The 17,264-nt window shown below is 46.6% G+C and overlaps 1 protein-coding gene across 4 annotated transcripts in view; it reads right to left on the reverse strand.

Moving 5' to 3' along the window:
• Nucleotides 1-17,264, reverse strand: part of LOC147452208 (intraflagellar transport protein 57-like) — a 192,707-nt gene that overhangs the window by 20,658 nt on the left and 154,785 nt on the right. For 2 of the 4 annotated variants that reach the window (XM_086517984.1, XM_086517985.1), the window contains exons 16-17: nt 5,965-6,045; nt 5,797-5,853 (exon numbers count right to left, since the gene is read on the reverse strand). The exons of 1 other annotated variant lie outside the window; for it this stretch is intronic. In XM_086517984.1, the coding sequence (XP_086374110.1) occupies nt 5,797-5,853; nt 5,965-6,045 (138 nt within the window). The remainder of the gene's footprint in view (nt 1-5,796; nt 5,854-5,964; nt 6,046-17,264) is intronic. One more of the 4 variants, XM_086517987.1, reaches the window with a different exon arrangement.

Genomic DNA, 17,264 nt, shown 5'->3' on the forward strand with positions numbered 1-17,264 from the left:
GCAAGGGTGGAAAACTCACATCTAGCCGTAGCATGTCATAGAGGGACACTTGTTGGAAGGTGTTCTTCAAGACTGTCCCTGGTGTAAGCACTTCTTTGTTCTACTAGTGGTTTCTTTGGTCCCTTTATCTTCTGTAGATCGGAAACTGCTTCCAAGAAGGCTTCATCAATCTTGGAGAGCAAAGATTTGGATTCTTGCTTGTCACTGGGTGAGGGCTTGTCTACAGCTGAAGGCAAGGTATCCACTATGGAGAGAATGTGTAGGGAAGTTGAACGTGTTGGAATACTAAGACCGAGAGCCGTTCTCTGGGCCTGGGTGAGGACGCCCACTTGCTCCTCTACCAACTGCAGCTTATCTTGAGGGGTAACCACATTGGCAAAAGGGGGCATCTGAGGAATGGTGCTAACTGCTATCAGATTGAGCTTGGGAACAGTAAACTCATTTTGGCTTTGACTTGGGTTCGAAGCCGTGGATGTACGAAGTTTAGTGCAATCCTTACTGTAGTGATCCTTCATTTCAGGGCAATGACGGCAGGGAGGGGACCCTTCGAGCAGAGGGAATTTGCTTCGGTAATGACCATATTCCCTGCATCTGTAGCAACAAAATGGGCCGATTCAATGGGCGAGTCGAAGGGCGGGGTGGTCCTTGCTCCTGGTGCATGGAGTTGGAGGTGGAGGCATAGAAGCTTTGAGGTGATGAGGGAGCATGAGTATGATAAAAGCGTTGAGACGGAAAAGTACTTTGCATACCTTGCATAGGAGGGGCTGTCAATAAAGGTGGCATGTGGTGTGGATGTCCACAGGGAGAAACCATGTTGGATGCAAGTGCTGGCCCTTGTTGAAGAGTAGGACCAAGTTTTTGCTGTATTTGTCGCAATCTCTTGAGGTAGTAGCATTCTTGTCCTCATGTCTAGACTTTTCAAAGAAGTGGCAGTAAACCCGAAGGGGGCATTCATGTGGAGGGTGCCTGGGAGAGCGGCATGAGCTACACCAAACCATAGCCTTAGTCTCCTGCTGAGACTTGAGCTCTTCTAGCTCGCCCTTGATCTGTTCCTCGTGATGTGGAGGCTTCTCTTGTCTAAGAGAGAAGGACCTCTCCTCATGAAGAGCTCGCTGTAACTTTATGGCTTCCAGTTCCCTGCGTAAAGACGTTAACGGATCAGAAGGACTTTCCAAAAACACTGAGGGGGTCTCTAGAGTTGGTGAACAGCTTCCTAGCTCCAACTATCCTAGTAGCAGTCGCTACAAACTCCTCCAGAGTGGCGTCAGGTTGGGAAGTTTTGGGAAGAGCCTTCTCCACCCACTTCTTAACCATAAATTCACCCGATTGTTGAGGAAGATTGGCCACCAGAGACTTTGTTCTGGTCATGAGCTCTACAAAAGTCTCATTCCTTGGAGCATCAGGTTTGCCAATTCATCCAGGACCTTATCCTGGAAGTCACCTGGTCTGAAAGCTTCACAAAATTGTTGTCGTAAAGTGGCCCAAGTTGCAAAGTGGTTCTCCACTTGTCTGCTAAGCCATCCAAGGTAGATGGAAAGAGTACCAAATAAGCATCTTCTCTATTAAGACCACGACCTTTACAGAGAGATACAAACCTCCTTGCATGGTCATCTACATCTTCTGAGGAGAGTCCCTTGCAAGTAGGAAACTTGATGTTTACCTTGGCCAAAACACTGGTCAACTCCTCCATGGCCTCTTTCTCAAGAGCCTGTTGCTCAATAGCTTGCTGTAACAAAATGGGAGAGAGCTTTACTGGGGAAGGTGACCTGGAAGATGTAGAACCGGATGTAGGAATGGATGATGCTGTATGTGGAGGTATGGGTGATGGGGCTGGTGGACTTCTGCTAGGTACCAAGGGTTGATGCCTTCTGTGGTAGTACTTAAGAGGACTCAGTAGTGCTCTTTGACGCTCTAATGACCGCCTTGTATGTGTCATGCAGTAACCACGGACCCAACCAAGCTTTGAGCAAGAAGGCCTTTAACTGGCTGAACACCGGTCTAGACTCTACTAGACCAGGGTGAGTGACTAGACCACCTGGCTGGACCAGGGACGAGGAAGGACTAGAGCTGGTTGGACCCGGGTGAGAGAGGACCCTGGTCCAACCAGCAGGGCGAGGGACAAGGTCAGCTAGAAAACCAGCTAGCTCCTCGATTGTACCTCAACAGAGAGTAAGACCAGCAGGGCGAGGGACAAGGTCAGCTAGGAAACCAGCTAGCTCCTCGATTGTACCTCAACAGAGAATAAGACTTCAGTTGAGGTCCCACCGTGCGTGCCCAAAATGAGAGCACCTGTAGCGCGGATAGTGTGTCGTGCTCTCTACAGTGGGTGCTCCTCAGTGCAATGTGCGTGACATCTCACTCAAAACAGAATGAAAACACAGGAAACAATAGATAACAGCAAATCAACACAGAGACACAGCAGCAAACCAGAACATATGGACTCGACTATCTCAAAGGAACACTCTTGCGTGGCAGCACACTCAGCTCCAGCCCAGAACTCACGGGTACAATGGGGTGTCGAGGCTCAAATGTGCAGGGATGGTGCAGACGTGCTGTGTGTATACACTCACTACTTTAGACAACGACGTTGGACCATATATGAAGAAGATGATAATGATGACCCAATAGCTAATACTCATATGTACAACCATAAAGAGCCACCAACGACTCATAAATGTCAACCATCTAAGTCTATCTCCAAACTGAGTGATGGTGATGACCTAGCCACGATGTCCACTAGACACCGTCCGTATCCCTGCCACATGCACTACCCAACCCAGAGAGTCCGTCCAGTGTGAACTAGTCCAGACCAACTGTACTAACTGTGTCTTGTGAAAGTGACATTGTAGCCTGCTACCATCCCTCCACATTTGAGCCTTGACACCCCCATGGTACCCGTGAGTTTTGGGCTTGGATTTAAGTGTGCTGCCATGCCAGAGTCTGTACTGGTTCATTTGAGTTAGTCGAGTCCCATGCTGTTCAGGTTCTATTCTTGAGTCGTAGTGTTTGCTTTGTGTTCATTGTCTACAGTGTTTTCATGCTATTGGAGTGAGATTTTACACACATTGCACTGAGGAGCACCCACTGTAGAGCACGACACATTATCTCCGCTACCATAAGACTATCCTCCGGAGGTTGGTGAGAGAAGGCTGATGCTGCCATCACAGCGAGTCTCACAATCTTTGAGGCAATCTTGGATAAGGAGTAATCCACATCTGAGCGACCTTGAGAGAGTCGTGTCTGAAATGGGTCAGATCCATGCCCATGCTGGGCGTGTAGTCCGTAAAGCTACATCCTCTATCCAAGAATCCTCACGAATATATACATACTAGGGTGCATTGTGCTGTACCTGGCGGTGTCACAAAAAACTTGGCCAACGGCACAACATCTATGGCAAATCTGTCACCCCAACCCCAAGTCTCTAGCGTGGTTAGAGAACCCAAGAGCTTGAACGTAAAGCCAATCCATCACTGCATGTCCATTCAGTTTGATCCTTGCCGCACAGTGGGAAGGAGAAACCAACCGATGTGTCTAGGGCCTCTGCCCCTCTAGCTACTAGAAACAGTACATGGACTCTGAAGCAAGCAGCCTTAAGGTCGCGAGAAAAGTCACCAAGGAAGCGTGTGAATTCATAGGCGAAGAAGTCCCACAGGTGACGGATGTCAAAATTGGTCAGCCCACGAGGGACTACGCCTACACCAACATGTGCGTTCGTAGGTATGGTTGTTCCTTCCGCACCAAGCGTCTTATGGAAAATGGACTGCCAAGAGACCTCATAGCGGCCGAGGAGGGGCCTGTCCCTTGGGCCGGCGGCAAGGTGTGAGAGGGAGCAGACGACGGAGCAAGGGGACTAGCTTGTAGCATGAGAGAGGCGGTGACGGGAGGGATGGGTGGGAGGGGTGTTTGGTGGTGATGGTGGCAAGGGGGAAGGGGCGGTAGGTTAAGAGGGAGAAGGAGGGGCTATCGGTGGTGAAGTTGAGGTGGAAGGGGTATCCGCCAGCTCATCTTGTTGAAGAGGGTCAAAACGGTTCCTTGTGGGAACCCACTGCTGCTGGCCTGGTGCAGGCCGACCACCAGGGGTGCTAAACTGGCATGGTTGTCCCTGGTGACATTGACCACAAACCTGCTTCCAACCCTCCTTTACCTAGGTACCTGTGTCAGTGGAGGAACCTATTTGTGCTCCTTGTGTCTCTGCCTGTTGAGGCTTGCCGGCCTTAGTAGGCTCGGTCTCTGTTGCGATTCGGGGCCTCCTCCATGGACAGACCTTCGCCAAATGGTCCATCTATCTACAAATGAAGCATTGATTCGAGAGTCTCGAATACTCCACATACTGAGGGAGCCAACCACCACTCACCTGAGGTAGTAAAACGACCTCCAGAGGGTGTGGGTGTCTCTACCAAAACACGTACCAAAGGTATGCCTGCTGCCTTGGTAGCGACGGAGGCTGACGTGCGAGGTGTCTCCAAGTAGTCCCAACCTCGGAGCCTATCCTGGAAGTAGCAGGAGGTACTCTCTCCTCATGCCAGGGAAGCAAACCAAAATGGGCAGGTGTGCCTCCTCGACAAGCGCATCGGTAGCCGGATCGAATCCATGGTGCCGCTGCCGAAAATGGAGCTCTGGCTGCTCAGATAGCGAAGGGGTTTATTGCAATGACCTTGGACGCCATCTCGGGAGTCTCAAACTCTATCTGATAGTAGCCGCGTCCGAGAAGCTAAACGTCGATGATCTTTTCCACCTTTTCTAAAAGGCGGGCCTGGAGGAGATCATGCACCTTCCCTCGTTGGTCGGGTGCCGATGATCTTGCAAATAACAGAGGTGGCCTGAAGGCACGCCAGCTTTGCCTCTAAGCTCACTTACTCTATCAGTGAAAGAGAAAGTCGAATGGTGGGTCCCACGGAGTCGGGCCAGGGGACTTCAATCGAGTCCCTCTATGGCGGAGCAAAATCGTCCATCTATGTCTGTTGTTGTGACTACGAGCGAAGAATGGAACGAGGCGAGACGAAGCTAACGACGACAAAGGCAAAATCACTTCCCATAGGAATAAGGGAACAGCAAAGGGGAAAGGGTGGGAGCAGCACGAGCTGACAGACGAGGTGCGGTTGGGGGGGGGGGGGGGAGGTCATGAGGAGGTGCAATAGAAGCAGCGAGTGATTCCCCCAATGCTTGCTTGCCTTTTTCATGTTCGTTTTTGTTGGGTTGTCATTTTAAATTGGCTGGATTATGCTTGCGCATTGGGGGTGGGGGTGGGGGTGTAGGAGGATACTCACAAATATGTAGACATAGCACGTGAGTTCAATCAAAGGGTAGCCCCATTTTTTTATACATTTTAACATACCAAAGGACACCAATCAAAGGGGACATACACAGATTAAACTAGAAAAGGGTGTGTTATACATATGGGGATTTTAAATTAGGCCTTGACCACATGTGATATGGAGGCTTTACATATAGAGAGCCCCTTGAATTGGTGCTACTCTGGTCTTCAATGGGGCTGTAGTCAATTGTGGTATTGAGCAGGTCAATGGGGCTTTTGCCTTTGAAGATGGAGGCTTCCCGTTAGTTCTATTGCATCTTGGGCCATATTGGACCTAACAATCATACAGACCTCAAACTCCAACTCTTATTATTTATGTGCGACCCTTCTTTGGTAAGGAAGGTTGAAAACTCCTAACCAACTGGTATGTTCAAGAACATTTTGCATAAAGTTCTTTTGCATGTTTTCACCTTACTCCTCATGGTGCAGCACAGATAAAGTTTTCCTACACAAATATTTGAAAGTTTCTAGCTGATCACTACCTTAAGAAGGGTGTGTTCGAGCACACCAACATGAACTTCCATTTCTTGAAGCTCCATCTAAAGAACACACGAGAGAAACTGATTAAAAACCATATGTTTTCTGTTTGGCACATCGACATTGGTGTACTGCTTAGTTTGTTTAATTGTGTAAAACTAATGAGTTAACACCTTTAGATTCAGAATACCATTCTTCATCTCCACCAAAGGGGAAACATCAGATATCTTGTTACCCTTTTCCACGAGCATATGCTGTACACATGGAAATAAGACACATTAGCATAAACTTTCTGTTGTTGGTGTTGTATTGTTCTTGTTTTTGTTTTGAGTAATGAGCAAGAATTTTCATATCCCAAATTCTGTAGCAACAAGGCCTCCATTTGACATTCCTGTAGAGCAACGGCTGGAGCCCATGGCACTGAATTCTTTGCATATGTGGGACCCACTGTTCAGCTCAGTCTATTAAACAAAATAACCCTCTCATATTGATGATTGCAGGAGTATTGGGCCGAGTATTGCACACTTCAAAAAGGATTATTATATCTTCATGGATCGTCGTAGATGTGTCCTGATTAATAGACATGGGATTATACCCTAAAAGCTTGCCCTTCATTCTGCTTCGTTCATGAATGCCAAAGATTACAAGTCTTCGTTGTTGTCACCACCTCATTCTACTTCTACTACTATCAGGAGAAGTAGAATGAGGCTATGGGATTATACCCTAAAAGCTTGCCTTTCATTCTGCTTCGTTAATGAATGCCAAAGATTACAAGTCTTCATTGTTGTCACCGCCTCATTCTACTTCTCCTACTATCAGGCTATACATCCCAACACACTTGTTTCTTCTCCTAATAATCAAGGCATTTGTTTCTTTGCACACATTCTTTCCTATGTTTGACTTCATCATAAGTAAGATCTTCATCCATGACCATTTTCTTGCCCTTCAAGGCATGCCAATGTCGAATCAATTAATTCTTTTTCTGAAAATCAACAAAATTCACCAAGTAATCTCTCCTTGGATGCATCCTTCCCTAATTTCCATGCATCTATGGACTACTTCTCTTTCGCTCCCATTTTCATACATAACGGCCAATCCATCCTCCTTTGGACTCTTTCCCTCTTTCGAATCCCACAATTCGTACATTGAGAACATTTTCCCTTGATATATTGAAACAAATCATCTATTTCACTTATGCAAGTTTCCATTTTCAATTTCTAAGATTAAGACCTCAAAATGCCCTTTAATTTTTCCTTCTAATGCACAAGCCTACATTTTCCCTTCTAATGTTATGCATTTCTTAGCATTTCTTTTTGCAGGTCCTTCCCCATGTGTGCAGGTCCTTGCCATATACCTCTATTTCAATCTCCTCAATCATAAGCTTTGATCTTCACCAACACTTTCTCACACATGAGTTTATCTTTCATTTTCAAAATGTCTCTTCATGAGCCCAATGATACCATGCTTTCTCACCTTTGCCTCCAGCAAGTGTGCTTTGCTTTCGGAAGTGTCTGATAATTGCTTCCATATGCCAGGTTTCCTAGTCCATCTATTGCCGCTCTGTAGTTGACTTTGCTCACTTTTCCTTGTGGGAGTCAACCAAGGCCCCTACTTATAACAAGCAGGGCCCTACCTCAAGCTAAGCAGCTACTTCCTAAATTACTTATGACATGTGACAACCAAACATGTAGAACAGTACTTGTTCAAGGCTCTGTCTCCCCTCCTCCTTTCATGGCAAACCTAGATCCTCTAGGTGCGAAGTAGCAGACTAACATTGTATAGTGTAAGTTCCTCTCAAAAGTTCATTCACATAAAGCGCACCTTGAGGTCTTGTGCTACTACCTAAATCATGTTATGTGGTGAGTGACGACATAGCACAGCTACACCCCCTAAGCCTCTCGAATTGTTGTGGCAGCATCATCAATGCCGGTGATTGAGATGTTGAGCCACCGGGCATGTCCAATCTTCTCCTCTTCTATGGTGGTGTCCACTAGTGAAATCTCTTCTTTGTGGGCTTCTACTTTCTTGATGTTCTTCCTTATAACTTCCACCTATCCCTCCTATGTGGCCTCAAGATCATAGTTACCCGGAACGCGGAACGGGAACGGCAACGGGATCTCCGCGGAACGGGGGAATGGCTAGGGGTCCGGAACGGGAACGTCGTGGAACGGGAGGTATAAAAAACACCCAAATAGTGCAATTTTTAGCTCCTTGTGTTTAAATACAAGGAGTATTAGAGTGCTTTGACTCTAATACTCACAAAAAACTCGTTTTGAAGACCATTCAACCTTGCTATGACTAGATGATGAGAGAGAGAGAGAGAGAGAGAGAGAGAGAGAGAGAGAGATGGAGAGGGAGAGATTTGAGAGAGTGGGAGGGAGAGGAAGAGAGCTTGAAGGCTTGAAGCCTTGAGCCTTGAGAGAGTGAGTCTTGAGAGGGAGAGATCTTGAGAGTGAGAGGGAGAGAGCTTGAGCCTTGAGGATTAGCTTGTGAAGAGAAAGGGGGAGGGGGGTACATTTTATGAGTCCTTGAGGCCTTGCACACTTTCAAAAGAAGCCCAAACATTTACTTCAATTTTTTCAATTTTTGCCAAATTTGTTTGTAGCCGTTGGCCGTTCAAGGGGCATTCCGGAACGGTCCGGGGGCGTTTCGGAACGTTCCGGAACGGCCGTTCCGGTTTGCATTGGCCACCCGGAACGTCAGACATTCCGGGACGTTCCGGAACGTTCGGGAAGGGAACTGCCCCCCGGAACACCGGAACGGAGGCTAGGGGGCGTTCCCCGGTAACTATGCTCAAGATTCCCCTCGATGCTCTTGTTGAGGGCTTGATGAGTAGACATATCCTCTGTCTTCCCAAATAAGGAAAACCTGAACTGAAAGTAAAGATCGATGCAAGGAGGATGGATCTCTACCGCTAGGGGCTCAGATGAAGGGGTTACGCATTGTAGTTATCTCCATCCTGTGCTGCTAAGTGTGTAGTATGGTATACATCAAAAATGGGTTGTCAACATTTCCTTCAAGAATATGCTTGGGACTGATATGAGAGAGAGAGAGAGAAAGAGAGAGAGAGAGAGAGAGAGAGAGAGAGAGAGAGAGAGAGAGAGAGAGAGAAATGAAATGAAATGATATATTAACGTCTACAAGGCCAAAATGACCTATGAGACCAAACTGATTACAATGAGAGAGAGAGAGAGAGAGAGAGAGAGAGAGAGAGAGAGAGAGAGAGAGAGAGAGAGAAATGAAATGATATATTAACGTCTTCAAAAGGCCAAAATGACCCATGAGACCATCAGATACAAAGTGGTGAATCTAATACAATGTCTGAAGTACAAGTACAAAAAGTAATGAATGTAAAAATGAAAACTGAAAATGAAGTGTGAAATGTGAAAATGTAGAATAGGCCCTCAATGACACTCTGGGTGTCGTACTAGAATGCCTCTGATCCTCTGCTGGAGTCTCCGTCGATGGAGTGTGCTCCTGTGTCTCTGTTGTGGTCGTCTCGATCTCCCGAGCTCAGTCGCCTGTCAATGAGGGTGCCTCTGGTATGAATGTGGGTACCACCCTGTGCTGGTGGTTGGTCTCCTGGCTCCCTCGATCCAAAGAAGTCTGTGATCTGTCTGTGTGACTGTCGTACTCCATGTCTCCTCAGCAGACTATCTCTATGTCAGTGTAGCTCAAGTAGATATAAGCCAAAGCATCTCTGATCCTGATACCTCATGACTCTATCTAGGGGTCCAAAACCCTCCCTGAATAAGTAATGGAAGAGCCCTCGTATCTCATAATACACATTGCAGAGGCATATGTAGTGTAGCTTTGTCTCTGGCTCTCTATCGCATAGTTGGCATATCCTAAACTCCAGTGGTATTCCTCTGAATCTACCTGTCTCAATCCCAAGCTGGTGTGAGGATGTGCGAATCTGACCAATAGCACATCGCAAACCATGAGACAAATGAGTGTCCATGTAGCTCGGACGAAGCACAAACCCATCTCCCGAAAGTTGGAGAAGATGTTGTTTGTAGAAAGCCATCTTCGTGCCCAACTCCTGCATCGGCTCTACCCATGTCCTCCTGGTGTCCAATTGTATAAGATCTTGACGAATGAGTCTAGTGATCTCCGTCCGTGTGACTGGCAGGGAGGGTGCATCCAGGGAATACTGAAAAGGAGGCAATCTATCCATGCTGAAACCATGCCTCTAAAACCATGAGGTCATCTGCGCATACCAACATGATGTGTCTCCCTGCATCGCTAACTGTCTAGAGGACTCAAGAGCCAATCTAGTATATTTGCCTCTATGTGTATCCCATAGACTGTGCATAAAGGACACTGATCTGGTAAGAGCCTCAATCTCTATAGGAGGGGCGGCTACCTCCGCTCGAATAATCGCATGTGGTACGGAGGCCTTGGCTCTAATCATCCGGGATATCATAAATACCAAGGGTCTCTCCATGCGCCTCCAACTGTCATGATTCACAGATGGTCCCCAAACCTGGACCCCATAAAGCATAGCTGAAGCAACCAAAGTATCAAAGAGCCATAGCTTTGTTCGTGGTTCTTGAAATTGAACCTGCGAACACATCCTCTCTAGCCCTCCCAATGCCGCATAGGCTCTAGACAGTCTAGTCTCTGCTGCTCTCCTCAGAGTAAACCTCGGTCCCGTGAATACCACCCCCAGATATGTATATTCATCTGTGTACTCCACAGTGTCCTGACCATATACGAGTGTAGGTGCCGATCTCTTGACCCACTATGGTATGGTTTTAAACACCATAACCTTGGTTTTACCAAGGTTCACAGACAATCCACTATCCTCTGCAAAGCTGTGCAATGCATCCAACTGTCTCTGTATGCTCTCAGGTGACTCTGATATCAACACAATATCATCAGCATATAATAATAAAGGGATCCATGTCCCTGCCAGCTGAGCGCCTTTGTCGCCCTCTCTGTCAATGTAGTCAGAGACCCCATCTACACACATACCAAAAAAGTGTAGGGGACAAAGGACACCCCTATTTCACTCCAATAGTGGAATGAACAATGTCAGAAACCCCTCAAGAGTGCGTACCTGACCAGTCACTGAGCCATATAAAGCCATGATCCCCCATATGATCTCTGTGGGTACTCCCAACTTCAGTAGCCTGCGCATCAATCTAGCCCTCGGCACTATGTCAAATGCTTTACGGAAGTCCACAAAGCAACAGTACATCCGTCTCCCATGTGCCCGACCCTCCTCAATAATGGCTCTGAGTGTAAGAATATGGTTCAAAGTGGAGAAACCCCTCCTGAATCCAGCCTGTCCTGCTGCTCGTATGCCCTCATTTTCTGCCCATTTACTCAGTTGCTGTTCAAGAATGGATGCATACAACCGTGCCAATGTGCGCCCTATCATACTAGTACAGTAGTTCCCTCGCACCGTGGGGTCCCCTGCCTTGAAGAGAGGTACAATAGTAGATAATCTCCAAGACTTCGGTAGTCCCTCACACATGACACGGTTAAACAACTGTGCAAGAACCTCTGACAGAAAATCTCTAGCATGTATCAAGTGCTCTGCCACCAAACCATCATGATCATATGCTCTCCTAGTCCTCATCCTGTCAATGGCGTTCTTCACCATCTCAGTGGTAAAGAAGGTACTAGTGGCTGGACATGGCTCTAGAGGGTCTGGTAGTGGTGGTTGCCCAGGTACTGTATATAATGATGTTGCATACTGACCCCAAATCTCGGGAGACGTAATCACTGGAGGAGGTGAGTGCTCATGGAAGAGACGCCACGCCTCACCTAAGTCTCGACTCAAAAAGAGCTGATACAAATCACGTTCCATCTGGGCTAAAAAGGCCCGCTTCTTCCCTCGCACTAAACGCCGTAGGGCAATCTGAGACAGTCTATATGTAATGATTCCAAGTATACGCTCGCTCTGAATCTGAACTCTCATCTCTCTGCACTCCTCATCATACCAACTATTATGAGGCATGTTCCCAGAACGTCTTCTCTGATTTGGTTGAGTGTGTGGGTATGCCTGTGTTGCTGCCCCATGCAAGATCTCCGTCAATAGAGTGGTGATCTCCTCCACACACACACAAGAGAGAGAGAGAGAGAGAGAGAGAGAGAGAGAGAGAGAGAGAGAGAGAGAGAGATGAAATGATATATTAACATCTTCAAAAGGCCAAAGTGACCTATGAGACCAGAAAGTTACAATGTGGTGGATCTGATACCAAGTCAGAGTAACAAGATGACAAAATGACCTATATTAACATCTACAAGGCCAAAATGACCTATGAAACCAAACTGATTACAATGGAGAGAGAGAAATGAAATAAAATGAAATGTTATATTAACGTCTTCAAAACGCCAAAGTGACCTATGAGACCAGAAAGTTACAATGTGGTAGATCTGATACAAAGTCACAGTAACAAGATGACAAAATGACAAAATAAAATACTATGGAATCCTAAACTGCTAGGTGTGGACTAAGCAGCTAAACAGCTAGTTGGGGTAGCTAGATCACAGGAGATCCAGCATCGGTCACTGGCGGATCTCATCAATCTCCTCCATGGTAGTAATATGACCGGGCGTTGTGCATGTCGAGCCAAAGTGACCCGAATCCTATGATGCAGCCTCCATCGATGCTGTGTAGTCCTCCGCAATCGTGGGCGTCTGGATCTCCCCATCTCAGTCGCTCGGTCGATCAGTATGCCTTTGGTGTAAAGCGACAAGCTCTGCTGCGGTAGTAACTCTTCCGGGTGTCCAGTGGGAGCTCTAAAGAAGTCTGTGATCTGTCTCTGAGACTGGCTAGCCTCTCCTCTCATCAGGCTCTCTCTGTGTCTGCGCAGCTCGAGCAAAAACAAACCCACGCATCTCTGATCCTCGTACCGCATGACTCTAGAGAATGGTCCAAAGCCCTCTCTGAACAAGCAATGGAAGCGGCCTTGTATCTCGTAGTAGACGGGGCAGTGGCATGTGTAGTGCAACTCTGTCTCAGCCTCGATGTCACACAGGGGGCATGTCCTGGCCTCTGCTGGTGTGAAGATGTACGTATCTGGCCAATAGCACATCGTATCCCATGAGACAATTGGGTGTCCATGTATCTGGGCCTCCGTAAGCTGCAGGAGATGCTCTCTATAGAAAGCCATCTTCGTGCCCAGCTCCTGGTGTCTAGCCGAATGAGCCTAGCGAATGAGCCTGGTGATCTCGGACTGTGTAAGAGTCAGAGAGGGCACATCCAATGAGTACTGGAAGGGAGGCACTCTGTCTATGTTGAACCCATGCGCCAAAAACCATGATGTCATCTCCCCATACTAGCATCATGTATCTCCCTGCATGGCTAACTGTCGAGAGGACTCAAGTGCAAGGCGTGCATATCTGTCTCTGGGAAGTTCCCACATGCGGTGTATAAAGGAGACAGATCTGGTGAGTGCCTCAACCACCAGTGGGGGGGGGAGCTAGTTCTGCTCGTACAATAGCACGTGGTACTGAAGCCGAGACAGAGAGATAGAGAGAAAGAGAGAGATAGAGAGAGAGAGAGAGAGAGAGAGAGAGAGAGAGAGAGAGAGAGAGAGAGAGAGAGATTTAATAACGTCTTCTAGAGGTGTAAGTCGGAATATGAGAAAGAAAGGTGTAGATGTGTACATCCTCTTGCTATCCCAAAAAAAGGACAGAATTGTTGAAAATAGACCTACTAAAAACAAAATAGACTGACATGGGGGTGTTGTGTGTACATTTGTGTGAGGGGTAGAGGAGATGCAGGTCTAACTCTAGCGGATGTGCAACTATATGCGCAGGGTAGTATAACCATGATATGCAAAAAACTAGCTAGCTCGATCAAGTACCAAACTAGAGATGCAGTATGGTATGCATACGTGGATAGGGACCATGCAACATAGTAGCACGGTTTGAGAAACCTCGCTCTATCTCCCTGCATCAAGTCTGCTCATGCCATAGTCAAATCTCTTGAATGAAGTTGTGATGTACTCTCTGTGCCTCATATTCTTGGGGGTATACACGCTCGAACAATCTTTGCCTGCTATATTGAGACCACTCTCTAAATATCGCTTGTCACAACTCAATAAAATAAGAATTCATAAATTCAAATCCTTTTTGCTAAACTTATTAATTAATTTTCCTTCTTTAAGATAAAGGTAGCCAGATAAGTTCATTTGAATAGGCCAAGGATGAGTAGTCACACGTTATGGGTGAACCCATGCAATGGGTTAGATCATAAATAACACACACTCCCACCTACCTAATCAAAATGGGGCACCTGTGGCTTGTTACTCTTGCGAATAGAAAGGATAAATGCCTTGGAGTGTGGGCTAGGTCCGCCAAAAAAGTCAGTTACAATCAATAAGATGGTATGATCATGAAAGTTTGTGTAATGCGCATGTGTGGGGTGAATGCTTTAAATGCATGTATCTCCTCTCTATGCGCATCTTGAAAAGATGGTTACAATCAATAAGATGGCATGATCATGAAAGTTTTTCCAATGCACATATCTCTTTATGTGCATGTTGAAATGATGTTTTGAAGATACATTTCTATTCTACTTGAAAAGAGCTTTCATTTGATACCCATAATGATGTGTATCAATTTTCCATCGGGGAAGGAAGATTCTACAGGATTCTAAAAAGTTCTATAAGTCAAGGGATCTATGAGTGTTGTAGAAGAAAGACAAGACACTTGAGACACATGTAAGGACACTTGTCAAAGATAATTCACCTTTCTTTCAGTAGTGGCAAGACATTTGAGACATATGTAAGGATACTTGTCAAAGATAACCTCCTTATTCAAGAAGCAATTTTAGCTATTTAAAAAAACCTTCTCTCTCATTTTGAGTATCACTTCATTGTTGAAATTACTCTCTAATCTCAGCCCAAGAAGCCTCTACACCAGCATCATCATCACCCTCTACATCTACCTCCTCTCCTTCAAAAAGCCATTTCTCTCTCTCCTTAGCTTGATGTTTGGTTTTAACAGCAGCAAGCCTGCAAATCAAAGAATTCAGTCCCCCCCCCCCCCCCCCCCCCTCCCAACCTGTAAGATATCATAAGCAACCTCCCTCATCCAGAACAACTCACCATGTAAAACCTGTACTCTAAATCTGATCATGCAGGCTCTCTCTGGGCCAAGGAGAAAGTGACGTGTTCCTGATAACTGCGAGAAGAGAATGTCGACCCATAGTGGCCCACTCCTCAAAGAAACATTTGGAGATCTCCATGGACTAACCACAAAAAACCGAGGTGGCAAGATCTCAGAGAGCGGAAAATCTATTGGAGATGCACAGCCTGCTCAATAGTCAAAATCCTCTCTAAACTGCAAAGACTAACTCTCTTGCTCCCTCTAAACAAAGCCTGCTGCGAGAGGCACCTATGACTAGATCTTCAAGAGATCCAAAGCCTACTGAAATGGTCTATCTTGGGGTAGATCACGCTGCTCTTGAGCTGCCATCGACTGTTGATCCTCTTTTATCCCTTAGTTCAACTGCTCTCGTACCTCTTCTCTATCCAAGTTTGGTGATCTCTCCCCCCCGGTCTCTCTATGGGCTGCTCTACCTCTGCCAATCTTTGTCTCACTACCCTTATGTAAACAAGGATAGGTTGCACATATCCTTATCTTCTTGCTTGTCTCTGTGTCTGCTGAAACCGGCCCGTGGGGCGGTAGGTGTTGGCTTTCACCCGAAATTCTTTACTTTAGACACACACACACAGAGCACTTTGTAAAAAGAACCTGCGACGGGAAATAACACTTGAATACACACACAGCTCGGAAGCTAGAATGCCCCGAGCAGACGCCGACAACCTGTAGGCCCCAAAATTGGCACCCCTTTCGGTATATCTTTATTCTTTAACACAGGGAATAAAACCTGTGATCTCCTACGAGCTGCCCCGCATAATCCAGGCTAAGAAACACCTGTTCTCGGCCGATTTCGACAACATAACTGTACTAGGACGCTTCACAGTCAGTATCCCCACGCAATAGATGACTTTCCCGACGCATATGGACACTTTGCAAAACCTGGCGAGAATCTGCAGCACGCTGAATTCTCTATTTTCTGCCCCGAAAATGCGCCAGATCACCTCTACAGCGTCCCAAACCTCTTGGGGGTATTAGGGACCGTTTAGGGCCATAACCCTAAACCTGCAAAAATACACAACAGGCTGTAATTCCCTGTTTTGGGCTCCGTTTCGCGTGCCGGTCGCATCTGTAGCAAGTCCTCGAGCTCCCGCACCTGTAGGGCTACTTGTCCTTTGAATCGGACTAGATTTCTCATAGTGAAACCTCTCCATTTCACTTGTACCTGTGGGGGATTAGCCACTAGCTAACCCAGTACCTATGCAAGAGGCTCTTGCCTCGGCAATCGCGCATGAACCCACACAACTGTACATCAATCAAATGAAAAGCCCTCTTGTGGGACATCACATAACTGCACGTAAGGGAGAGAGAGAGAGCAGTGTGTAGCGTGCAAGGCATCATTCCTGGCACCACATTGTACATAGAGGGAAAGGAAGCACTCCATAGCTCTTAACATATGGCAGGAAAACTCAAAATGAGCCTCCCAGCTATAAATTCAGCGCTACCTCTTCTTTGCATTAGGCAAGTGCACATAAATGTGCCACCTGGCGCATTTACAAGCATTTTCCCGTTTTGGGTTTGCTTGCTAAAAATCTCCCGACTGGTTGCTCAGTTGACTTCCCGACAGAGTTGTAAAATGTTCCCCTAGTCATACCGGAGGTAATGACGGAAACACATTTCACGGCCCAAAATAGCAGTTCCCTAAATTTTAGGAAATGATTCCGTCACGCTCCCAATGGTCTTCTGACCATCTATCCTCAGTTGAACCGCATCCAAAAATGCAATGTGGCCCAGCTGTCGGATATTTTCTACTGGTAGTCCCACCTTGACTTTATGCCTTTATTGAGTTCACTTCCTAGTATCCACCAACTTGCTAAGTGCGACGGGGGGACCTATATGATCTTGCTCTGAGCCTAGACATCCTCTTACTATACGAATTCCAGTGCCGACCACTTCCCGTCTGCGGGTGAAACTACCGTTCACATTGGCCATACAATGTCCGACCGTTTGCTACTTCAAAAAGAGGGTCTCAAAAATAAAACAAAACCCATTGGCAAGAAACCAACAACTAAAGTTAGCAGTTGCCACGTCCTCGTGACATAGTTAACAGCTACCATGTCCCCGTGACATACCCCCCTTTTGAAATCGCAAACATCCTCGATTGCATACCATAAATACACGCCACTGATGATCTTGTGCTATTAACACTCTTTTATCATCGCATGTATCAGCAAGAAAGGTCGTAACACAGATATATAAATGACTTAATGAGACCTTCATACTTTTGTCATTTCCATCTATTAGACTGAATTCATATGTACATTTGATGTACTAGCTCCATCATTACCCCTCCTTTGGACATGTCGGGTTGGGGCATAAGTAGGTTGTAACCCAAAGGCTTCAAGGTAAA

This window comes from Adiantum capillus-veneris, chromosome 8 (assembly GCF_014529385.1).
Source record: "Adiantum capillus-veneris isolate H3 chromosome 8, ASM1452938v2, whole genome shotgun sequence".
NCBI classification, from domain to species: Eukaryota; Viridiplantae; Streptophyta; class Polypodiopsida; order Polypodiales; family Pteridaceae; genus Adiantum; species Adiantum capillus-veneris.